The sequence below is a fragment of the Macaca nemestrina genome, chromosome 7 (assembly GCF_043159975.1).
Source record: "Macaca nemestrina isolate mMacNem1 chromosome 7, mMacNem.hap1, whole genome shotgun sequence".
Taxonomy (NCBI): domain Eukaryota; kingdom Metazoa; phylum Chordata; class Mammalia; order Primates; family Cercopithecidae; genus Macaca; species Macaca nemestrina.
The window spans coordinates 85596504-85620440 of record NC_092131.1 but is presented as its reverse complement, the minus strand read 5'-3'; the positions used below and the strand labels follow the sequence as shown (position 1 = coordinate 85620440).

The following is a 23937-nucleotide window of genomic DNA, read 5'->3' as shown; positions in this document are numbered from 1 at the left end:
GCCACCTGGGCTCATCTTTGAACAAAATGATGAGGCTACAGAAACCTCTTTTTCCAATTGTTTATGGATCTAGACAATGTGAAGCCTAGAATTAGCCCACGAGAAATAGCCCTAGTTATATCCTCAAAGGCTAGTCAACTATTTTGTGTTCTTTAATAACTGTCAGCAAATGTTAGAGATAAGGGTAGTTTATGGAATTACTTAGAGTAATGTAGCCTGTGCTCAAAAGAAGGCATAACCTTTTTAAGGTTTTTGTTTTTTGGGTTTTCTGCTGCTGGAAGCTCTCTAGTAAACCCAACCAGACCTCTGTCTCATTCACTCAAACTCCAGACCGTCTTAAAGATGTAGACTCTCCCTCCAGAGAATGATTGTGGGGCAATGCTTCCACCTTGTTGTGAGGAAAAGCAAACTCTCTCCAGATAACCAATTTCAGACGGGTTGGCATGCTGCCAGCAAGGTTGCTGACCCTTAGGAAATGCTACATAAATGACATGTCCTCAACCACTTGTGTGTCAAACACCCACCCAATCCACCTGTCAAGACATTTGAGGTATAGCTCACTCATTCAATAAACGTCTGTTAAAGCTGATTACTTCAAGAAATTTGTTTTAATTACTGTAGAAAATACAAAGGTTAATAAATTATTGACTCAGTGAGCAAGAAGTCAAAAACAGCTATAACAATACAATAAAAACAAGGTGATATATAATAAAATTACGAGAGGTACAGAGGAAAGACATTTATTTGGAAGAGAAGGCTTTATAGAAAAGAAAGCATTTATTGAGGAAAGACTTAAAGGATAAATAGGACTTGAAAGGCTGATGATTCCAAACTGAAAGAGTGCCATGAGCAAACACACAGTTGTGTGAAAATGGATAAAAAATCAAAATATTGCAAAGAATCTATTATATCCAAAGCTCAGAGTTTGTGGAAGGATATAATGAAAGAAGAACCTTGGGAACAGGTCATTAAGAATGTTGAATATCGGCCAGGTATGGTGGCTCACGCCTGTAATCCCAGCACTTTGAGAGGCCGAGGCGGGTGGATCACCTGAGGTCGGGAGTTCAAGACCAGCCTGATCAACATGGAGAAACCCCGTCTCTACTGAAAATACAAAAATTAGCCAGGCATGGTGGCGCATGCCTGTAATCCCAGCTACTCGAGAGGCTGAGGCAGGAGAATTCCTTGAACCCAGGAGGCAGAGGTTGCGGTGAGCTGAGATTGTGCCATTGCACTCCAGCCTGGGCAAAAAGAGCGAAACCCCATCTCAAAAAAAAAAAAAAAGAATGTTGAATACCAAACTCCCATTAAGGAGTGTTGATTTATGCAGATGCTACTTGGATTTTTCCTTATTTGATTTGTGAGAGTTGTGCTTTTCTCTCACAGATTTCCTCTACTCTTTTTTATTAATCCAAAAACTAGTGAAAGGTATCAAAGATCCTGGCAATGTTTAAACAGCAACACCCTCGAATATGAACTCTTTATGGATGAAGACCCAATATTGGTGTAAACACAAGAACAAAAGTTATTGAAAGCAGGTAATATTAGTATAGGCAAAGGGATTCATTGAGAAATCAGGATAAAAGTTTTGGTTACAAGAAGTAAGAAAGGATACATTTTGGTTCTGAACCTTAATTGGACCACCTTGCACATCACCACTCTCTCGTCTAACACACAGATGCACCAGAAAGCATACATGAAACAGGTAACCCCAGAGGCTCTGCAGATAAGCCTGAGTAGTCAGTAGTGGGAAGATACGTCCTTCACAGAAATAAAGCACTTTCAGCCCCCTCTCCTTTCAGTTCCAGGTTGTCCTCAGGTCCCCAACATAACGATTCCTGTTGCTGAACACCTTTGATCGGCCCTCCCCAGCAGAGGTCAGAGGAGCCATCAGGAACCGCACCACCGTCACTGAGTTTGTCCTGCCGGGGCTCTCAGAGGCCTGTGAGCTGCAGATGCTCATCTTCCTGGGGCTCCTCCTGACCTACCCCCTCACACTGCTGGGGAACCTGCTTATCGTGGTCATCACCCTCATGAACAGGCGCCTCCACATGCCCATGTACTACTTCCTCCGCAACGTTGCTGTCCTGGAGATCTGGTTCACCTCATCTTCCCCAAGGTGCTAACCAACATCCTCACAGGATACAAGACCATCTCCCTCCCAGGCTGCTTCCTGCAAAGTTTCTTCTATTTTTTCTTGGGTACCACAGAGTTCTTCCTCCTGGCGGTGATGTCCTTTGACAGGTACGTGGCCATATGTAACGCTTTGCGTTATGCCACCACCATGTGCCAAAGGGTCTGTGTCCAGCTAGTCCTCTGCTCGTGGATGACAGGATTCCTTCTCATCATTGTTCCAAGTTTCCTCGTCCTTCAGCAGCCATTCTGTGGCCCCAACATCATTAACCATTTCTTCTGTGACAACTTTCCCCTCCTGGAACTCATTCGTGCAGACACAACTCTGATAGAGCTCCTGGGTTTTGTTATAGCCAACATCAGCTTACTGGGCACTCTGTCCGTGACGGCCACTTGCTATGGCCACATCCGTTCTGCACATCCCCTTAAACAAAGAGAAGCAGAAAGCCTTCTCCACCTGCTCCTCCCACATCGTCATGTCTCTCTTCTATGGCAGCTGCATCGTCATGTATATCCGGTCAGGCAAAAGTGACCAGAAGGAAGACAGGAACAAGGTGGTGGCATTGCTTAACACCGTGGTGACCCCAATGCTCAATCCCTTCATCTACACCCTGAAGAACAAGCAGGTGAAGCAGGTGTTTAGGGAGCAGGTGAGCAAGCTCCTTTTATAAAGCTGTGTAACAAAAAAAACTGAAGCTCAGTATCCCCAGACAAGCTAAGAGAATATAGGCCCCTTGAAACAACTGAGCCTTTCCCATTCAGAAAAAGCCCCGATGATATGTTTGTACATGATATGTTTCTATGGGATCAGTCACTATGCCATTCAGCATAAACTCTTTGGACTCTCTGGAGTGGATTTGAATATTTCTGTTCATTCCATCTGTATCTACGTGGCTTCCAACAAAATAGAAGTTCTTTGAAAGCAGAAACTAGCTCTGTAACTTACTATAAGTCTCAAGTGTCAATCCATTGTCATAGACCATATAGATTCTTAAAAATTACTTGTGTGATGATTGATTGTTTTGTGTCTGTTTGTCCAACATCCTCAGGGGAAAGAACAGTTATCTATTAGTACTGTCCTCATTTAACACTGACAATCCTGTTACAGAAATATATTAGCGAGACATCAAAAATGCTAAAGCTAATATCTTTGCATATAAGCTATTTATGCTCTTTTAGTATTTAAATTCCTAGAAATTCCTCATTTTTACTGATAAAGGCTCTTTCATATACTAGTTATATTACCTCTCTTAGCCCCAGTTTTCTCATCTATGAAATGAGGATGACAATGGCCATTTCAAATAATTATAATAAAAGTCTAATGAGATATTCTATGTAAAATTCCTTAAATAGTGTCTGGTCCTCAATAAATGTTCCTTCCTTTCCTCTAATTATAATCCTACTTTCCTGTTCCCTTTTTTATTTTATTTTATACCAGTTAACAACAAAAGTATTTTTGAAGATTTTATATTCAAAATGGTATTTTAAATTTTAAAGTTAAACACAGTGTTTAACTTATTGCAATTTATTACTAAGATATTCACTATTGCTGAAAACAAAGATAAGTCATATCCATAAATGAACAAATAGTAAATAAGTAACCAAATCAATTAACATTAATTCTTCCAAAGTAATTATTACACAAAAGTCATGTTCAAGTAAATGTGTGGTCTGGTAGATAATAATCTATACCTTTGAAGAATATGAAATCTAAAAAAGACAATATGAAGTATGCAAATAATATAATTCAGGGTAGAAAATGATAATGTGTAAGAAAATATCACATGTAACTCTTCAACAACCAATTTGAAAACCAAGAGGAAATTTTCCCAGAAAAAAAATTTTTTTCAACTGACCTAACGAGAAATGGAAAACTTGATTAGACAAACTACTATAGAAAAACCTCAAGATCAGATTACATATCTACTATAACTCAAAAACAAAAAGCAAACAACCTGATTCTACAAATGGTCCATAAGTATACGAAAAGTGCAACATCACTTAATCATTAGGGCAATGCAAATCAGAACCACAATGAGATACCACTTCACACCAATTAGGATGGCTATTTTTTTAATTTAAAAAAAAAACAGAAAATAAAAAATGTTATCAAGAATGTGGAGTGGCCACTTCCAAGGAGTTAGAATTGCAGTGGTTCATCCCTGTAATCCTAACTCCTTGGAAGGCAAAGACAGGAGGATCATTTGAGGCCAGGCATTCAAGACCAGCCTGGGCAACTGGGCAACACAGTGAGACCCCATCTCTAAAAAAAAAAAACTACAAAAATTAGCTGGCCATGGTGGTGTGTCCCTGTGGTCCCAGCTACTCAGGAAGCTGAGGTGAGAGAATTGCTTATGCCCAGGAGTTTAAGGCTACGGTGAGCCATGATTGCACCACTGCACTCCAGCCTGGGTGACAGAGCAAGACCCTGTCTCAAAAACAAAAAGAGAGAGAGAGAGAAAGAAAAAGAAAGAAAGGAGAAAAGAAGGTACAGAAATCATCTAGACTTTCTTATAAGACTGGAAAAAAATGTAAAGAAATTAGAACTCTTTCATATGCACATTGCTGGTGGAAATGTAAAGTGATACAGTCACTGTGGAAAACAGGATGGTGGTTCCTAAAACAATTAAACATAGATGTGCCATAAAATCCAGCCATTTTATTTCTGTGTTAGTACCCAAAAGAATTGAAAGCAGGGGCTTGAATAGATCTTTGTACACCTGTGTTCACAGCATCATTATTCACAATAGCCAAAAGGTGGTTTAAAAAAATGTCCAACAACAGATGAATGGAAAAATAAAATGTGACATATACGTACAGTGGAATATTACTTAGCCTTAAAAGGAATGAAATTCTGATGCATACTATCTGTAATAAACAAATATTAAATCATAGATGAGCCTAGAAAACATTATACAATGTGAAATAAACCAATCACAGAAATATTGTATAACTATACTTATATGAGTTACCTAGAATAGTCAATTTCAGAGATAGAAAGTAGAATGGTGGTTACCAGGACCCAGGTCAAGGAGGAATGGAGGATTTATTGTTTAATGGGTATAGAGTTTCAGTTTGGTCTCGATTTTTTTTGTTGTTGTTGTTGTTTAAAGATAGAGTCTCACTCTATCTCCCAGGCTGGAATGCATGGTGTGGTCTCAGCTCACTGCAACCTCTGCTTCCCAGGATCAAGTGATTCTTGTGCCTCAGCCTCCTGAGTAGCTGAAATTACAGGCACACACCACTATGCCAGACTAATTTTTGTATTTTTAGTAGAGATGTGGTTTCACCATGATGGCCAGGCTGGTCTTCAAATGATTTGCCCATGTCCAGAGTTTCAGTTTGGGATGATAAAAAAAGTTCTTGAGATAGATACTGGTGATGATTGCCCAACAATGTGAATTTACTTAGTGCCATTTAACTGAATAGTTAAAAATGCTTAAAATAATACATTTTATGTCATGTATTTTTTACCACAATAAAAATACAGATCTCAGATCAATAAAAACCCAAAACTATGTAATTTTTGACTCGCCTCTTTCTCCAATATCCTACAACCAATCCATTAGCAAATTATGTGGGTTATACCTTCAAAGTATATACAGAACCCTACTATTTCTTACCACTACCACCAGTACCACCTTTGTCCATGCAACCTTCCATTTCCTCTTGGTTCTCCATCTCCTACCTGCCACCTCTCCCCCATCTACATAGCCCTGAGGGAGGGAGAAGTCACAGGTAAGGGGCAGATGTGCTTGCAGTCAAGACAGATAAGGCCAACAACACACACCACTTCTCTCTGAAGACGTCTTGCCTGAAACAAGCTCTAGGTGGAGGAAAGAGTAAGTTTTAACTTTAAATGAAGTTCAGAATTTTAATAATTACATAGAATTGGACAGTTTAATAACACTATTCTATGGACTGATAGTTAATAGAGGACTTTTAAAATTATATAGGAGTGACCAGAAAAATCACTAGACTTGTCCTAGATTTCATCAGGGGTCAAGGAAATATAACTATATGAACGGGTTTGAATGGGTATGTAGGAAGAGGGTGGAGTAGAGAATACATATTACAAATAAAGGTTTATTATCCATAATTTACAAAGACAAACAATCTGATGAACAAATGAGATAAAGATATGCATAGACACTTCAGAAAAAAGCAAATTTAAAGGGCCAATAAATAAATTAAAAGATGTCCAATCATGTTAATAGTTAAAACAATAAAAATAAAAATAACAGCTCTTAATAATTAATGAAGCATTTTCAGTTTTTAAAAGTAAATTTATACTTTAAAAATTACTCTTGCTTTAATACATACTAAAATATTTACAGAGAAAATGATATGATATCTGGGATTTGCTTCAGAATAGTGAAAGGAGGAGGGGAGTTGGTGGTGGTCTAGGTGAAACAGGTATGACTTGGTCATTGTTAAAGCTAGGTGATGACTACATTGATATATGGAGGTTTATTACAAAATATGTCTACATTTTTTTTTTTTTTTTGAGATGGAGTATTGGTCTGTCACCCAGGCTGCCCTGCAGTGGCACAATCACGGCTCACTGCAACCTCCACCTCCCAGGTTCAAGCGATACTCTTGCCTCAGCCTCCTGAGTAGCTGGGATTACAGGCACGTGCCGTCATGCCCGGCTAATTTTTGTATTTTTAGTAGAGACAGGGTTTCACCATGTTGGCCAGGCTAGTCTCGAACTCACGACCTCAGGTGATCCTCCCAAAGTACTGGGATTACAGGCATGAGGCACTGCACCCTGCCAATCTGTCTACTTTTGTACATGTTTAAAATTTCTGTAATAAAAAAGTAAAACAAAAATGTAAAGGAAATACTTTAGTACCCATGGCAATCTAACAAGAAAAAGTATGAAGAGATATTGCAGTCAGACCTGATAGGGCTTGGGTAATGAAAGAAAATGATTGGAAGAAAAAACATACTTGAAAGAGATCCCCAGGTATTGAGTCTAGGTAATTAGGAAGATGTTGATATCACAGAAATGGAGCAGTCAGTAGGAGAAGCTGACTTAGGAAGTGGCAGGGTCAGTTCTTTTTAGATATCTACATTGTGGGCACACAAAACTTGGGATATGCATGTTGACTGGGGTAAGGAACTCTTCACAACAGTTTCCAGTGGCATTAGGATTGTTGTCCCACTGTCCAACCCTCGTTCTCATTGTTTAATTTATAGCAAAGAGGGGTGTTCAAGAAGTGTATTGTCATAAAACTGGCCGCCTCAAGAACCAGTGGGGAAGACAAGCAAGACAAGCAAGGATTCTTAGTCACACAGGGGAGTTTCCATTTTTCACTATCCCGCAGCAGGTGTCCACAGAGGGGTGATCATGACCTGAGAGCCACAGGGCTCAGAAAGCCAGGCCTTTACTACTCTGGACAGAGGAGAAATACTATTTACTTATTTAGTCATTCATTCATTCATTCATTTTGGTTTTTTTCTAGCCAGGGCACAGAGTAGAAGAAATACAACTTCTAAAAGCAGGTCCCAGTAGGTGCAATCTGTGTGTGCCACATGCACTCCCTACTCACATCTGTTCAGCTCTCTGGGCCTCTTTCCAATAGGTCACTGTGTAGTTGTGACTCTCACCAGGAGTACAGTGACTACACAAGCCATTGACACAAGGTGACAAGCTGTTTAGGAGGCAGGCTGCCAACCCTAACCACCCTGCCACATCAAGGATAGCCAGGCACCCAGGGAGGGGCACCCTAGCCAAATTAACACACTAATTTTTTAAAAACAGATATCTGAAACCCAGTCACTAATATGCCTTTTTAAACACAGCATTGGCCCCTGAAATCATACCTCTTATTGCCATCAACTTCTATCAGCCAGTTTTCTATTGAAGGTCTACAGGTTTTATCTGGTCTAAAAACACTTTGGTGACCAAAGAAAGACAGTGGGATTACAAAGTAGTTTTAGCTTAAATGGACCAAGGACCAATATGGGAACTGTCCCGAGGTCTCCTTACCTGATTCCACCAATGGAGAGTAAGCTCCATAGGGATAGGGCAACATGTCTGTTTCATTTGCCACTCATAGTCATCCTCAGTGCATATATATATAGTACAATGCCTAGCACATAGTAGGTGCTCAAGAAATGTGTGTTCAATAAATGATTAATTAGTCCCCATACTCCAACTCATTCTTCAAGTCTCAGCTTAATACAACATCATCAGAAACATCTTCCCTTATTGTTATGGACTGAACGTTTGTGACACCAAAATTCATATGTTGAAGCTCTAATCCTTAATGCCGTGGTATTTGGAGATGGGGCCTTTAGAAGGTAATTAGGTGTAAATGAGGTCATGAAGGCAGAGGCCCCATGATGAGATTGGTGCCCTCATAGGAAGACAAAGGAAACAGAGCCCATGCTCTCTTCACCATGTGAAGATACAGCAAGAAGGTAGTCATCTGGCTCATGCCTGTAATCCTAGCACTTTGGGAGGCCAAGGCAGGTGGATTGCCTGAGCTCAGGAGTTCAAGACCAGCCTGGGCAACACGATGAAACCCCGTCTCTATTAAAAAATACAAAAAATTGGCCAGGCATGGTGGTGTGCACCTGTAATCCCAGCCACTCAGGAGGCTGAGGCAGGATTGAACCCAGGAGACAGAGGTTGCAGTGAGCCAAGATCGAACCATTGCACGCCAGCCTGAGTGAGAGTGAGACTCTGTCTAAAAAAAAAAAGAAGAAAAAGAAGGTGATCATCTGCGAACCAGGAAGCGGACCCTCACCAGACACCAAACCAGCTGGCACCTTGACCTTGGGAGTTTCCAGCCTCGAGAGCTGTGAGAAACAAGCCTCTGTTGTTTAAGCCACCCAGTTGTAGTATTTAATATTTTGTTATAACAGCCCAAGCAGACTAAGACACTCATCCTCCAGTCCGGGTCAGGATCTCTTATGGGCTCTTCCTCAGAACTCTAGTCACAGTGATAATTATTTGTGTGATTGTTTTAGTGTCTGTCTTCCCCACAGTATTCTGCCTTCATGTCTCCAGCATCTACAGCAGTACCTGCCACACAATAAGCACTCAACAAAAGTATTTGAATGCTTTAACAATTGTGTTTCTTTGTTACAATTAAACTTCATTGGAAGTTTCTGTGTTTTTTGATCAGAACAATGTAAACTTTCAATCCCAAAGTTGAGGAAAGTAAGAGGTGAGGGACCACCCTGGCTCCCTGTTACTCTAAAGGTAATGAATCTCCAGGGAACCACAGCTCCATCCAGCAAGAGAAAAGGGAGACTCTCCAGATGAGATCAGTGTGAACTGTGTAGCTTTGTGTATCTTTGAGTTTCCATGGGGATCAAATAGAACCCCAAACAGTCCAGGTCTGATGCCAGGTCTGCAGAGACATGGAGTCTGCCCTGAATAATTTACCCTCACAATCCTCTAGGGGTCCCACAGCCCTGGAAGGGCATGAACCATTAGCCAGAAGCCTCTTAAGACCAATTGAATGTGAGTCAGAGGAATCTGCATCAATTGAGGTCTGTCTCTCTCTTAATATGGGAGAGGAGGAATAATTAGATTTCTACATCCTTTTTCCTGGAAAAGTGGTCCAGCATTGGTACTTTGGGACAGGAGCAGGAGCAGCTTCCTAAGAAATTGATGAACCCAGAAGGTCTCGGGAATACATAGCTCATTTCTGAAGAGACCTGGGCATGTGTTGGTGGCAACAGAGTCAGGGGAAATTGTTAAGGAAGACTGGTTGTTGAAAAACATGGAAGTTTGGCAATACGTGCAAGACAAAGATGACAAGACTTGCCTATGTCCACGACGTGTGATGACCATGTTACAGCTCTGGAGCTTCTTTCACTTTGAACACCCTGTGAGCCCCCCAAGAAGTGTAGTCCTCAGGCAAAACTGCAGACACAGGAGCTTCTAGTGAAAACCAGGATTTTCCATCATCTGAACCATCTGGAAAGACAATCAAGCACCTTGCCTGGTAGCTAGTGAGGTAAACTGCTTGGTGCAATTTTTGGAATGGGAGAAGGGAATCTGGTTCTTCCTGACACTCTGCCTAGAAGCCTGTGGTCTGTTTTCAGATGTCCACTGGCAGGCTATGGCACAACTGACTTCTTTGACTTTTTCTTCATTCTCAATATCCTGACTCAAGTTCAGCTGGTGAGTCACAGAATCCATGAGGCTTTTCCTAAGCTTTTTGTTATAAGTAAAATGTTTATTCAGAAACAGAATGCTTGTTCCTCGCTACCACAAAGAAAAATCAGTATTTAGATAAAAAGTTTTCTCAGCAAGGCAATTTTACTTTCTGCGGAAAGGGTGCTCCTTACAGATGATTTGTTCTTTAACAAAAAGAGAAACTTTGAAGAGGAAACTTTCAGAGTTACAGGTCGAACATGGTGGCTCATGCCTGTAATCCCAGCACTTTGGGAGGCCAAGGCGGGTGGATCACCTGAGGTCAAGAGTTCAAGACCAGCCTGACCAATATGGTAAACCCTGTCTCTACTAAAAATACAAAATTAGCTGTACTGGTGGCATGCACCTGTAATTCCAGCTATTCAGGGGGCTGAGGCAGGAGAATTGCTTAAACCTGGGAGGAGGAGGTTGCAGTGAGCCAAGATCATGCCATTGCACTCCAGCCTGCGCAACAAAAGCAAAACTCTGTCTCAAAAAAAAAAAAAGGGAAAGATACATTCCCTAAAATTAAAATTGAACCGAGGAGCAACTCTGAAACTAAGCATTTATTATTATTATTATTTATTATTACTGAGGAAATTATCCAACAGTATTAAGCATAATACCTGGTTTACAAATGTATGCTCTCTCTTCCCTCTATATGTCAGTTTCATAGTACATGTAATTCTCAAAAAATATCAGCCAAATAATAACAGAAAGTTTGTAATAACATGAACAGTTCAGAACTGCTGGGATTACAGGCAAAAGCCACTATGCCTGTATTTTTGTTTGTTTGTTTTTGAGACAGGGTTTCATCATGTTGTCCAGGCTTGTCTCAAACTACTGGCTTCAAGTGATCTGCCTGCTTCAGCCTCCCAAAGTGCTGGGATCACAGGTGTGAGCCACCACATCCTGGGATTTGTCCAGACAAGTTTTTTGTTTGTTTGTTTGTTTGTTTGTTTGTTTGTTTGTTTCTGAGTTGGAGTTTCACTCTTGTTGCCCAGGCTATAGTGTAGTGACAGGATCTGGGCTCACTGAAACCTACACCTTCCAGATACAAGCAATTCTCCTACCTCTGGAGAGCAGGGACTACAGACATGCTCCACCACAATGGGCTAGCTTTGTATTTTAGTAGATACAGGGTTTCACCATGTTGGTCAGGCTGGTCTTGAACTCCTTACCTCAGGTGATCTGCCCGCTTCAGTCTCCCAAAATGCTGGGATTGTAGGCATAAGCCACCACACCTGGCCATCAAAATCTTAATAGAAGTAGTCTTTGTGAGGATATGAATAATTTTTTAAATTCTATTTCCCTGTATTTCCTGAACTTTCCATAATAAGCTGATAATATTATTATAATTTTAAAACTTTTTATTTCATATTGCCTTAAAACTCATTCTCTTTTCTCCAATTTTTTTTTTTTGGAAGGAGTCTCGCTCTGTTACCAGGCTGGCATGCAATGTTGCCATCTCAGCTCACTGCAACCTCCGCCTCCCAGGTTCAAGTGATTTTCCTGCCTCAGCCTCCTGAGTAGCTGCGATTACAGGTGCTCGCCACAATGCCCAGCTGATTTTTGTATTTTTAGTAGAGACGGGGTTTCACCATGTTGGCCAGGACAGTCTCAATCTCTTGACCTAGTGATCTGCCTGCCTTCAAAGTACTGGGACTACAGGCGTGAGCCACCACACCCAGCCTCCAAATCTACCCTTACTTCTTATTAACCTACTAGAGTTTCAGACACAAAGGAAAAAATGAAAACAGCTAACATTATGAGACTGCTCACTCTATGGCCAGCCCTGTGCTAAGTGTTGGGTATGCATTATTTATGAAATAAATATATATATTTTTATATATATATATGTATATGAGTATACATACTTAAAGTTCTGGGATACATGTGCAGAATAAACAGGTTTATTACATAGATACACACGCGCCATGGTGGTTTGCTGCACCCATCAAGCTGTCATCCACATTAGGTATTTCTCTTAAGGCTCTCCCTTCTTTAGCCCACCATGCGCTGACAGGCCTCGGTGTGTGACCTTCCCCTCCCTGTGTCCATGTGTTCTCGTTGTTCAACTCCCACTTACGAGTGAGAATAAGCGATGTTTGGTTAATCCCCCTGCCATGTGGCTCGTAATAACCAAGGGGAGAGAAGAAAATGATATTACTACCCATATATCGGAGGGTAGACACCCCCTGCCATGTGGCTCATAATACCCAGAGGGAGAGAGGGAGGTCATATTACTCCCCATACTGCAGGGGGTGGACACTCCCCTGCCATGTGGCTTCTAATATCCAAGGGGAGAGAGGGGAATGATATTATTCCCCATATGTTGGGGAGTGGGTAACACCCTGCCATGTGGCTCATAATATCAACAAAGGCAGAGGGGGGTGATATTACTCCCCATATGGCAGGTGGTAAACATCCCCCTGCCATGTGACTCATAATATCCAGGAGAGGAGAGGGGGGTGATATTACTCCCCATATGGCGGGGGAGGGGGAGGGACAACCCCCTGCCATGTGGCTCCTAATATTCGGGGCGGGGGGGAAGGAAGGAGATATTACTCCCCATATGGTTGGAGGTGGACACCCCCCTGCCATGTGGCTCGTAATATTCAGGTGGGGAGAGGGGAGTGATTTACTCCCCATATGGTGGGGGTGGACACTTCCCTGAAATAATGGAAGTAATATTATCCTCTTTTATTCTGGATATTACAAACAATATCACAGGGGGGTGTACACCTTCTGTGATATTGGGGGTAATATCATCCTCGTCCTCCCTGAATATTAGGGACAATATGGCAGCGAAGGTGTACACCCCTGCGATATTGAGAGTAGTATCATCCTCTTCCTTCCGTGGATACTGAGAATTATATAATGGGGCGGGAGTGTACACGCCTGCAATATTTTGAGTAATATCATCCTTTCCCCCTCTAGATGTTAAGAACAATATTACAGGAAGGGTATACACCCCCTGCGATTTAGGAAGTTACATCATCTCTTTTCTGTCTTGATATTAGGAACAATATCACAGGGACATGTATACCCTCTGCGATATTGAAGGTAACACAATCCTCTCCCCTTCTGGATATGGGGAATAATATTACCGGGGGAAGTGTACTCCCTCTGCAATATTGGGAATAATATCATCTTTTTCATTTTGGGTATTAAAATCAATATCACTCGGGGAGTGTACACCCTCTGCCATATTGGAAGTAATATTGTCCTTTCCCCTGCTAGATATCAGGAACAATATCATGGGGGGGTGTGCACGCCCTGCACTATTAGGAGTAATATCATCCTCTCCTCCCCCTGGATATTAAAAACAGTATCTCAAGGAAGGGTTTACACACCCTGTGATATTGGGAATATAATCATCCTCTTTCGCTCTATTTATTTAGGAACAATATCACAGAGTTGTGTACACCTTCTGCAATATTGGGTGTAATATCACCCTCTCCTATCCTGGATATTGGGGGCCATATAACAGAGGGGATATACACCCCCTATGATATTTAGAGGAATATTATCCTTTCCTTCCCTGGATAGTAAAAGTAATATCACAGGAAGGGTGTACATCCCCTGTGATATTAGGAGTAATATCATTCTCTCCCCACCTGGATATTAGGAACAATATCATGGGGGGTGGGGGTGTACATGCCCTGCAATATTGACAGAAGTATCTTCGTCTCTTCCCTTAGATATTAGGAACAATATCACAATGGAAGAGTACACCTCCTGCGATATTGAGAGTAATATCATCTTCTTTCTTTTTGGATATTAGGAACAATATCACGGGGAGGGGGTTACACCTTCTGTGATACTGGCAGTAACCTCAATCTCTTTCCCCTAAATATTAGGAACAATATCACACAAAGGGTGCACTCATTGCGATATTGGGAGTAATATCATCCTCTCCCCTCCAGGATATTAGGAACAATATCACATGGGGTGTGTACACACCTGCAATTTGGGGAGTAATATCAACCTCTCTTCCCCTGGATATTAGGGACAATATCACAAAAAGTGTGTACACCCACTGCCATATTGGGAGTAATTCTCTTTCCACTAAATATTAGGAACAATATCACAAAGAGGGTGTACACCCCTTATGAAATTGGGAGTAATATAATTGTCTCTCTCCCTGGATATTAGGAACAATACCACAGAGAGTGTATACACCTTCCACAATATTGGGAATAATATCAACCTCTCCATTTCTGGATATTAAAAACAATATCACAGCGGGAGTGTACACCCTTCGCTATATTGAGAGTAATATCATCCTCTCCCACCCTGAGTATTAAAAACAATATCACAGAAGGGGTGTACACCTTCTTCAATATTGGGATTAATATCATCCTCTCTTCCACTCTATGTTAGGAACACTATTACATAGTTGGTATACACCCCTTCTGATATTGACAGTAAAATCATCGTCCCTCCCTCTAAATATTATTAACACTATCACAAGGAGGGTGGACAACCCCTGCGATATAGGAAGTAAGATCATCCTCTTTTCTGTGGATATTAGAAAGAATATCAAAGGGGGGGTGTACACTCCCTGTGATATTGGGAGTAACACCATCATCTTCTTCCCTGGGTTTTTGGAACCATATCACAGGAGTTGTACACCCCCTGCAATATTGAAAGTAATGTCATCCTCTGCCCCACTGGACATTGGGAAAAACATCACATGGGGGAGTGTACACCCCCCTGCGCTGTTGGGAGTAATATTTTAGTCTACCACTCTGAATATTAAAAACAATATTACAATGAGAGTACACACCTGAATATTAGGAGTAATATCACAGGGGAGTGTACACCCCCTCCACTATTGAAAGTAATATTACCCTCTCACCCCCTGGATATTAAAAACAATATCTTAGAAGGGTTTACAACTCCTGCAATATGGGGCATAATATCATTCTCTCCCCTCCTAAATACTAAGAACAATATCCCAGGGAAAGTGTACAGCCCTTGCAATACTGGGCTTAATATTACCTTCCCCCAACCTGGATATTATGAATAATATCACAGGGGTGTACACACCCTGCGATATTGAGAGTAATATCATTTTCTCCCCTCCTGGGCAGTAAGAACAGTATCACAGAAGGGGTGTACACCCCCTGCGATATTGGAAGTAATATCATCCCCCTCTCATATTAAGAGCAATATCACATGGGGGATGTATGCCTCCTGAAATACTGGGAGTAATATCATCCTCTCTCCCCTAGATATTAGAAACAACATTACAGGGGGGTGTCCAACCCCTGCAATACTGGGAATACTATCATCCTATTTCTACCTGGTTATTAGAAACGATATCAGAGGAAGGAAGTAAACCTCCTGCGATACTGGAAGAAATATCATCCTCTCCCAACCTGGATATTAAAAACAGTATCAAAGAGATGTGTACACCTCCTGCGACATTGAAAGTAATATCAACAACTCACCTTCTGGATATTAAAAAGAATGTCACAGCGTGGATGTACACCCACTGTGATATTGAAATTAATATCATCTATTATCCTCTCTTCCCTGGATATTAAAAACAATGTCACAGGGGGTTGTACACAGGTGGTGTACACCCCCTGTGATATTAAGTGTAATATCATTCTCTTCTTCCCTGATATATTGGAAGTAATATCATCCTCTAACCTCTGGATATTAAAAACAGTACCACAAGGGGATCTGTACAATTTCTGCGATATTGAAAGTAATATTATCCGCTACCCCCCTGGATATTAAGGACAATATCACAGGGTGCGTGTACACCCCTTGCGCTCTTGAATGTAATATTATCCTCTCCTCCGCTGGGTATTAGGAAAATATCACAGGGGGGATGTACACCCCCTGCAATATTTGGAGTAATATCATCCTCTCCCCTTGTGGATATTAGAAACAATATCACAAGGAGTTGTTCCCTTACCCTGAGATATTGGTAGTAATATCATCCTCTCCCCACCTGAATATTAAAAATAATATCACAAAGGGGGTGAACACTTCGAGAGTAATGTTATCCTAATTCCCCCTGGGTATTGGAAACAATATCATGGGGAGGGGATGTGATATCATCGTCTTCCCATCCCTTGAATAATATTAACAACATCACAAGGGAAGTGTACACCCCCTGCGATATAGGGAGTAATATTATAGTCTCCCCCCGGATATAAGGAAAAATATGGCAGGGAGTTGTACACTTTCTGCTATATTGGGTGTAATATTATCCAATCCGCCCTCCCGGATATGAGGAAAAATATCACAGCAGAATGTACACCCCCTGCAATATTGCAAGTAATATCATCCTCTCTCTCTGGATATTAGAAACAATATCACAGGGGGTGTGTATGCCCCCTGCGATATTGGGAGTAATATTGTCGTCTCCCTCCCTGGATATTAGTAACAATATCACCAGGAGGTTATACACGCCCTTCGATATTAAGAGTAATATCATTATCTCCCTCCATAGATATTAGAAAAAATATCACAGAGGGGGTGTACACCCCTTGCGATATTGGAAGTAATATCATCTTTACCCACTCTCCATATTAAAAACAGTATCACGGGGGAGTGTACACCACCTGCAATATTAGGATTGTCCTCTCCTTCCCTGGATATTAACAACAATATCACAAGGAAGGTGTACACCCCCTGCGGCATTAAGAGTAATATTATTCTCTCCCTTCTTAAATATTAGGAACAATATCCCAGGGGAATGTACTCCCCTTTCAATATTGGGAGTAATATCATCCTCTCCCTCCTGGGATATTAAGAACTATATCACAGGGCCAATGTACACCCTCTGCGATATTGACAGTAATAACATTGTCTTTCACCTGACATATTCAAAACAACACCACAAGAAGCGTGTATGCTTCCTGCGATATTGGGAGTAATATCATCCTCCCCCCTTTGGATATTAAGAACAATATCACAGAAGAGTGTACACCCTTTGCAATATTGGTAGTAGTATCATCTTCTCAGCCCTAAGTATTAGGAACAATATCACAAAGGGGGTGTACACCTTCTGCGCTATTGGGAGTAATGTCATCCTCTACCAAATGAATATTAGGAACAATATCACAGGTGTTACGTACACCTCCTGCGATACTGGGAGTAATATTATCCTGTTCCCACCTGGATATTAGGAACAATATCACAGGAAAGGTGTACACCCCCTGTGATATTTGGAGAAATATCATCTCCTTTCCCTCTTTAATATTAGGGACAATATAACAGGGGGTTTGTACACTCCTGCTATATTGAGAGTAATATCATCCTCTTACTCCCCTGGATATTGTGAACGATATTAAAAGGGGGGTTTACACCTTCTGCGATATTGGGAGTAATGCCATCTTCTCACTTTCTGAATATTAGGAACTATATTACGGGGGTGGCGTACACCTTCTGCCATATTGGAAGTAATATCCTCTACCAACCTGTATATTAAAAACAGTATCACAGGAGAGGTATATATCCCCTGTGATATTGAAACTAATACCATCCTTTCACCCCCTGGATATTAGGAAGAATATCACAGGGGAATGTACACTTCTTGCAATATTGGGAGTAATATCATCTTGTCCCCCCTGGGTATGAGAAAGAATACCACAGGGTGGGTGTACATCCCATTCAATATTGGGAGTAATATCACCCACTCTTTTCCTGGATATTATGAAAAAAATCACATAGATGTGTACACCCCCTGCGATATTGAAAGTTATATTATCCTTTCTTCCCCTGGATATTAGGAAGAATATCACGGGGGGGCGGGTATGTACACCGTCTGTGATATTGGTAGTATTATTATCCTTTCCCTTCTGGATGTTAAAAACTATATCACAGGGAGTGTGTGCACCCCCCTGCGATATTGGGAGTAATATCGTTCCCCACCTTTATATTATGAACAATATCACAGGACAGTGTACACATTCTGCAATATTGGGAATAATATTATACTCTCCCCACCCCAGGATATTACGAACAATATCACAGGAAGGTGTACAACCCCTGCTACATTGGAAGTTGAATCATACTCTTCCACCCTCGACATTGCCAACAATATCACAAGATTGTGAACACCCCCTGCGATATTGAAACTAATATCACTCTCTCCCTTCCTGGATGTTACGAACAATATTACAGGGGGGTGTACACATAGGGTGTTTATGACATTGGGATTGATATCATCCTTTCTTCCCCTGTATATTGCGAACAATATCACAGGAGGGTGTCCACCTCCTGAAATATTTGGAGTAATATCATCCTCTCCCCTTTCGGATATTACAAACAATATCACAGGAAAGTGTACGCCCCCTGCGATATGGGGAGTAATATCATCCTCTCCCCCGATGGATACTAGGAACAATATCACAAGGGATTGTACACTCCCAGCGACATGGAGAGTAATATCATTCTTTCCCCTTCTGGATATTACAAACAATATCACAAGGGGGTGCACACCCCCTGCGATACAGGGAGAAATATCATCCTCTCTTTCCCTGGACATTATGAACAATATCACAAAGGGGTGTACACCCCATGCCATATGGAGAGTAATATCATCCTCTCCCCCAGTAGATATTATAAACAATATCATAGGAAGGTGTACACCCCAAATGATATGGGGATTAATATCATCCTCTCCCTCCCGGTATATTATGAACAATATCACTGGGAAGTGTCCACCCCCTGCGATATAGGGAGTAATGTCATCCTCTCCTCCCCTAAATATTGCAAACAATATCACAGGGGATGTACACACCCTGCAATGTGAGAAGTAATATTATTCTCTCGCCCCCAGGAAATTAGGAACAATGTCACAAATGTGTGTATACCTCCTGCGCAATGGGGAGTAATATCATCTTCTCCCCCACTGGATATCATAAACAATATTACAGGGGGGTGTACACCTCCTGCGATATGGGGAGTAATATCTTTTTCTTCACCCCTGGATATTATGAGCAACATCACAAGGGGGAGCACACTCCCTGCGATATGGAAAGTAATATTACCCTTTCCCTGCCCTGGATATTATGAACAGTATCACAGCGGGGTGTACACTTTCTGTGATATATGAAGTAATATCATCCTATCCCAAACCCAGATATTACGAACAATATCACAGGAGGGTGTACACCCTTTGCGATATGGGGAGTAATATTATCTTCTCCCTCCCTGGATATTACGATAATATCACAGATGGGTGTACACCTTCTGCGACATGCGGAGTAATATCATCCTCTCCCCTCCTGGATATTACGAATAACATCTATAATAATACTACAAGGTCTACACCCTCTGAGATATAAGGAGAAATATTATTTCACCCTCCCTGAAATATTACGAACAATATCACAGGGGGGTGTACACCCACTGCAATATGAGGAGTAGTGTCATCCTCTTGCCCCCTAGATATTACACACTATATCACAGGGTGGTTTACACTCCCTGCGATATTGAGAGTAATATTATCCTCTTTCTCCTGGATATTAGAAACAATGTATCACATGGGGATGTACACCCCCTGCGATATTGGGAGTACATGTTCTTCTTTTTGGATATTACAAACCATTTGGCGGGTGATGTACATTCCCCGAGATATTGGGAGTAATATTATCCTTTCCTTCCCTGAATATTATGAACAATATCACAGAAAAGTGTACGCCCTCTGTGATATTGGGAGTAACATCACCCTCTCCCTTTTTGGATATTACAAACAATATCACAGGAAAGTAATATCCACTTCCCTCTTGGATATTACAATGTCACATGGGGGTATACACTCCCTGTGATACGGGGAGTAATATCATCCCCTCCCCCCATAGATATTATGAGCAATATTACAGGAAGGTGTACAATGTTTGCGAATATATCACAGGCGAATGTACACCTCCTGCGATATAAGAAATAATATCATCCTGTCCCTCCCTGGATACTATGAACAATATCACAGGGGGGCATGCACCCTTGTGATATGGGGAATAATATCATTCTCTCAATCCCTAAATATTACAAACAACATCGCAGGGGAGTGTATACATCTGTGATATGGGGAGTAATATTATCCTCTCCCCCCATGGATATTACCAACATTATCACAGGAAAAGTGTACACCCTCTGCGATATGAGGAGTAATATTATCCTTTCCCCCATTGAATGTTTTGGAGAATATCACAGGTGGGTGTACACGTTTTCCGATATTGGGAGTAATATCATCCTTTCCTTCCCTGGATATTACGAACAAACCACAGGCGGGTGTACACCCTTTGCGATACGGGGTATAATATTATCCGCCCCCCACCCAAATATTATGAACAATATTACAAGGAAGTGTACACCTCCTGCGATATGGGGAGTAATATCATCCTCTTTCCCACTGGATATTATAAAAAATATCACACGGGGGTGTACATGCCCTGCAATATGGGGAGTAATATTATCTTCTCATTCCCTGGATTTTACGAACAATATCACAGAATAATATCACAGAACAATACCCCTTGCTATATTGGAAGACATACAATCCGCTTTTCTTTTGGATGTTACCAATAATATCACAGGGGGTTCCATACTTCCTGTAATATCATTTTCTCCCCACCTGGATATTACAAACAATATTACAGAGAGGTGTACACCTCCTGCGATATTGGGAGTAATATCATCCTCTCCCTCTCTGGATATTACAAACAATATCACAGGAAGGTGTACACCCCTGCGATATAGGGAGTAATGTCATCCTCAACCCCCCAAATGTTATGAACAATGTCACAGAAGGGTGTACACCCTCTGCAATATTGACAGTAATATCATCCTCTCCCCACCTGAATATTATGAACAATATCACAGAAGAGTGTTAACCCCTTGCAATATGGGAAGTTATATCATCCTCTCCCCGCCTGAATATTACAAATAACATCACAGGAAGTTCTACAGCTGCTGCGATATAGAAAGTAATATTATCCTCTCCCTCCCTGGATATTGTGAGCGATATCACAGGAGGGTGTACACCCCCTGCAATAATGAGGTTAATATTTTCTTTCAACCTGGTTACTACGAACAATATAACAGAAAAGTGTGCACCCCCTGAGATACTGGGGGTAATATCATGCTCTTCCCACCTGGATAACAGCAAAAATATCACAGGTGGGTGTCCACTCCCTGCGAAACTAGGAATATCATCCTTTCCCCGTCTTGATGTTATGAACAATATCCTAAGGGGCTGTACACCCCCTGCGATGTTAAGATTAAGAACATACTCTCACCCCTGGATATCATGAACAGTATTACAAAGGGGTGTACACACCCTGCAATGTTAAAAGTAATATCATCCTCTTTCCCTCTGGATATTATGAACAATATCACGAGGGGTATACAATCTTTGCGACATTCAGAGTAATATCATTTTCTCCCCCAGTGGATATTACAAACAATATCACAGAAGGATGTACACCCTCTGCGATATTGGGAATACTTTTATGCTCCCCCCTTCTCCTGAAAATTAGAAACAATATTACAGGTGAGTTTACACTCCATGCGATATTGGAAGTAATATAGTCCTCTCCCCCTCTGAATATTACAAACAATATCACAGGAAGCTGTACACTCTGCGATACTGGGAGTAATACCACCCTCTCCTCCCCTGGATATTATGAATAATATCATAGGATGGTGTACACACCCTGTGATACTGGGAGAAATATCATCCTCTGCCACCCTGGATATTACGAACGTTATCACCGAGAATGTACACACATTGTACACAGGGTGTTTACGATATTGCGAGTAATATCAACTCCCCCCTAAATATTACAAACAATATCACAGGGGGGTGCACACCCCCAAAATCCATCTGGGAAGAGAATAATATTACTCCCAATATCGCAGAGGGCGTACAACCCCCCGCCCCCCCCCCCCATGATATTGTACCTAATATCCAGGAAGGGAGAGGATGGTATTACTCCGAATACAGCAGCGGGTGTACATTCCCCTTGTGATATTGTTCCTAATATCCAGGGTGGGGAAGGATGATATTACTCGCAATATCATAGCAGGTGTACACCTTCCCTGTGATATTGTTCCTAATGTCCAGTTATGGAGAGGATGATACTTATCCCCACATCACAGGGCGTGGACACCCTCATATTGTTTCTAATATCCAGAGGCGGAGAGGATGATATTACTTGCAGTGTCGCTTGGGGTGTACATCCCTTCTGTGATATAGTTCCTAATATTCAAAAGGAGACAGGATATTATTCCCAGTATTGCAGGAGGTGTATATCCCTTCTGTGATATTGTTCCTAATATTCAAAAGGGGAGAAGATGATATCACTCCAAATATTTCAGGGAGCGAACACCCCCTGGGTTATATTGTTCCTAATATCCTAGGAAAAAGATAATAATGTTACTTCCAATATTCAGAGAAAGGGAAAGAGAGGATGATATTGCGCCCAATATTACAGGGGATGAACCACCCCCTGTGATATTGCTTCTAATATTCAGGGTAAGAGAGGATGATATTCCTCCCAATGTCACAGGGATTGTACACCCTTCCTGTGATATTGTTCCTAATATTCAGGGGCGCAGAGGATGATATTATTTTCAATGTCGCAGGGGGTGTACACCTCTCCTGTGATATTCGGGGGGAGACAGCATGAATATTAGGAACAATATCACAGGTGTTATGTACCTCCTGTGATATTGGTAGTAATATCATCCTCTCCCCACCTGGATATTACGAATAATATCACAGAAGGGTGTTAACCCCTTGAGATATGGGAAGTAATATCATCCTCTCCCCTCCTAGATATTACAAATAACATCACAGGGGGTTCTACACCTGCTGCGATATAGAAAGTAATATCATCCTCTCCCTCCCTGGCTATTATGAACAGTATCATAGGAGGATGTACACCCACTGTGATATTGAGGTTAATATTTTCTTTCCACTTGATTACTACAAACAATGTAACAGAAAAGTGTACACCCCCTGCGATATTAGGGGTAATATCATGCTCTCCCTGCCTTGATATTACGAACAATATCACAAGGGAGTGTACACCCCCTGCGATATTAAGAGTAAGAACATACTCCCACTGCTGGATATCATAAACAATATTACAAAGGAGTGTACACACGTAGTAATATTAAGAGTAATATTATTCTCTTTCCCCCTGGTTATTATGAACAATATCAGGAGGGGTATACAATCTTTGCGACATTGAGAGTAATATCATTTTCTTCCCTAGTGGATATTACAAACAGTATCACAGGGGGATGTACACCCTCTGCAATATTTGGAATAATTTTATGCTCCCCCCTGAAAAATTATAAACACCCCATGCAATATTGGAAGTAATACCATCCTCTCCCCCTCTGATTATTATGAACAATATCACAGGAAGGTGTACACTCTGGGAGAAATAGCACCCTCTCCTCCCCTGGATGTTATAAACAATGTCATAGGATGGTGTACGCACCTTGTGATGTTGGGAGAAATATCATTCTCTGCCACCCTGGATATTACAAACTATATCACAGAGAATATACACACAGGGTGTTTACGATATTGGGAGTAATATCAACTCCCCCCTAAATATTACAAACAATATAACAAGGGAGTGTACACCCCCAATATCCAT

At 41.3% G+C, this 23937-nt stretch overlaps 1 protein-coding gene across 1 annotated transcript; it reads left to right on the top strand.

Moving 5' to 3' along the window:
* The first annotated feature begins 871 nt into the window (after positions 1-871).
* Positions 872-2834, top strand: LOC105499652 (olfactory receptor 6E1-like). The gene is given in 4 exon segments (XM_011772384.2): positions 872-992; positions 1873-2103; positions 2106-2541; positions 2543-2834. Coding segments are annotated over 4 exon segments (1050 nt in total). The 3' UTR covers positions 2805-2834.
* Positions 2835-23937: the final 21103 nt, after the last annotated feature.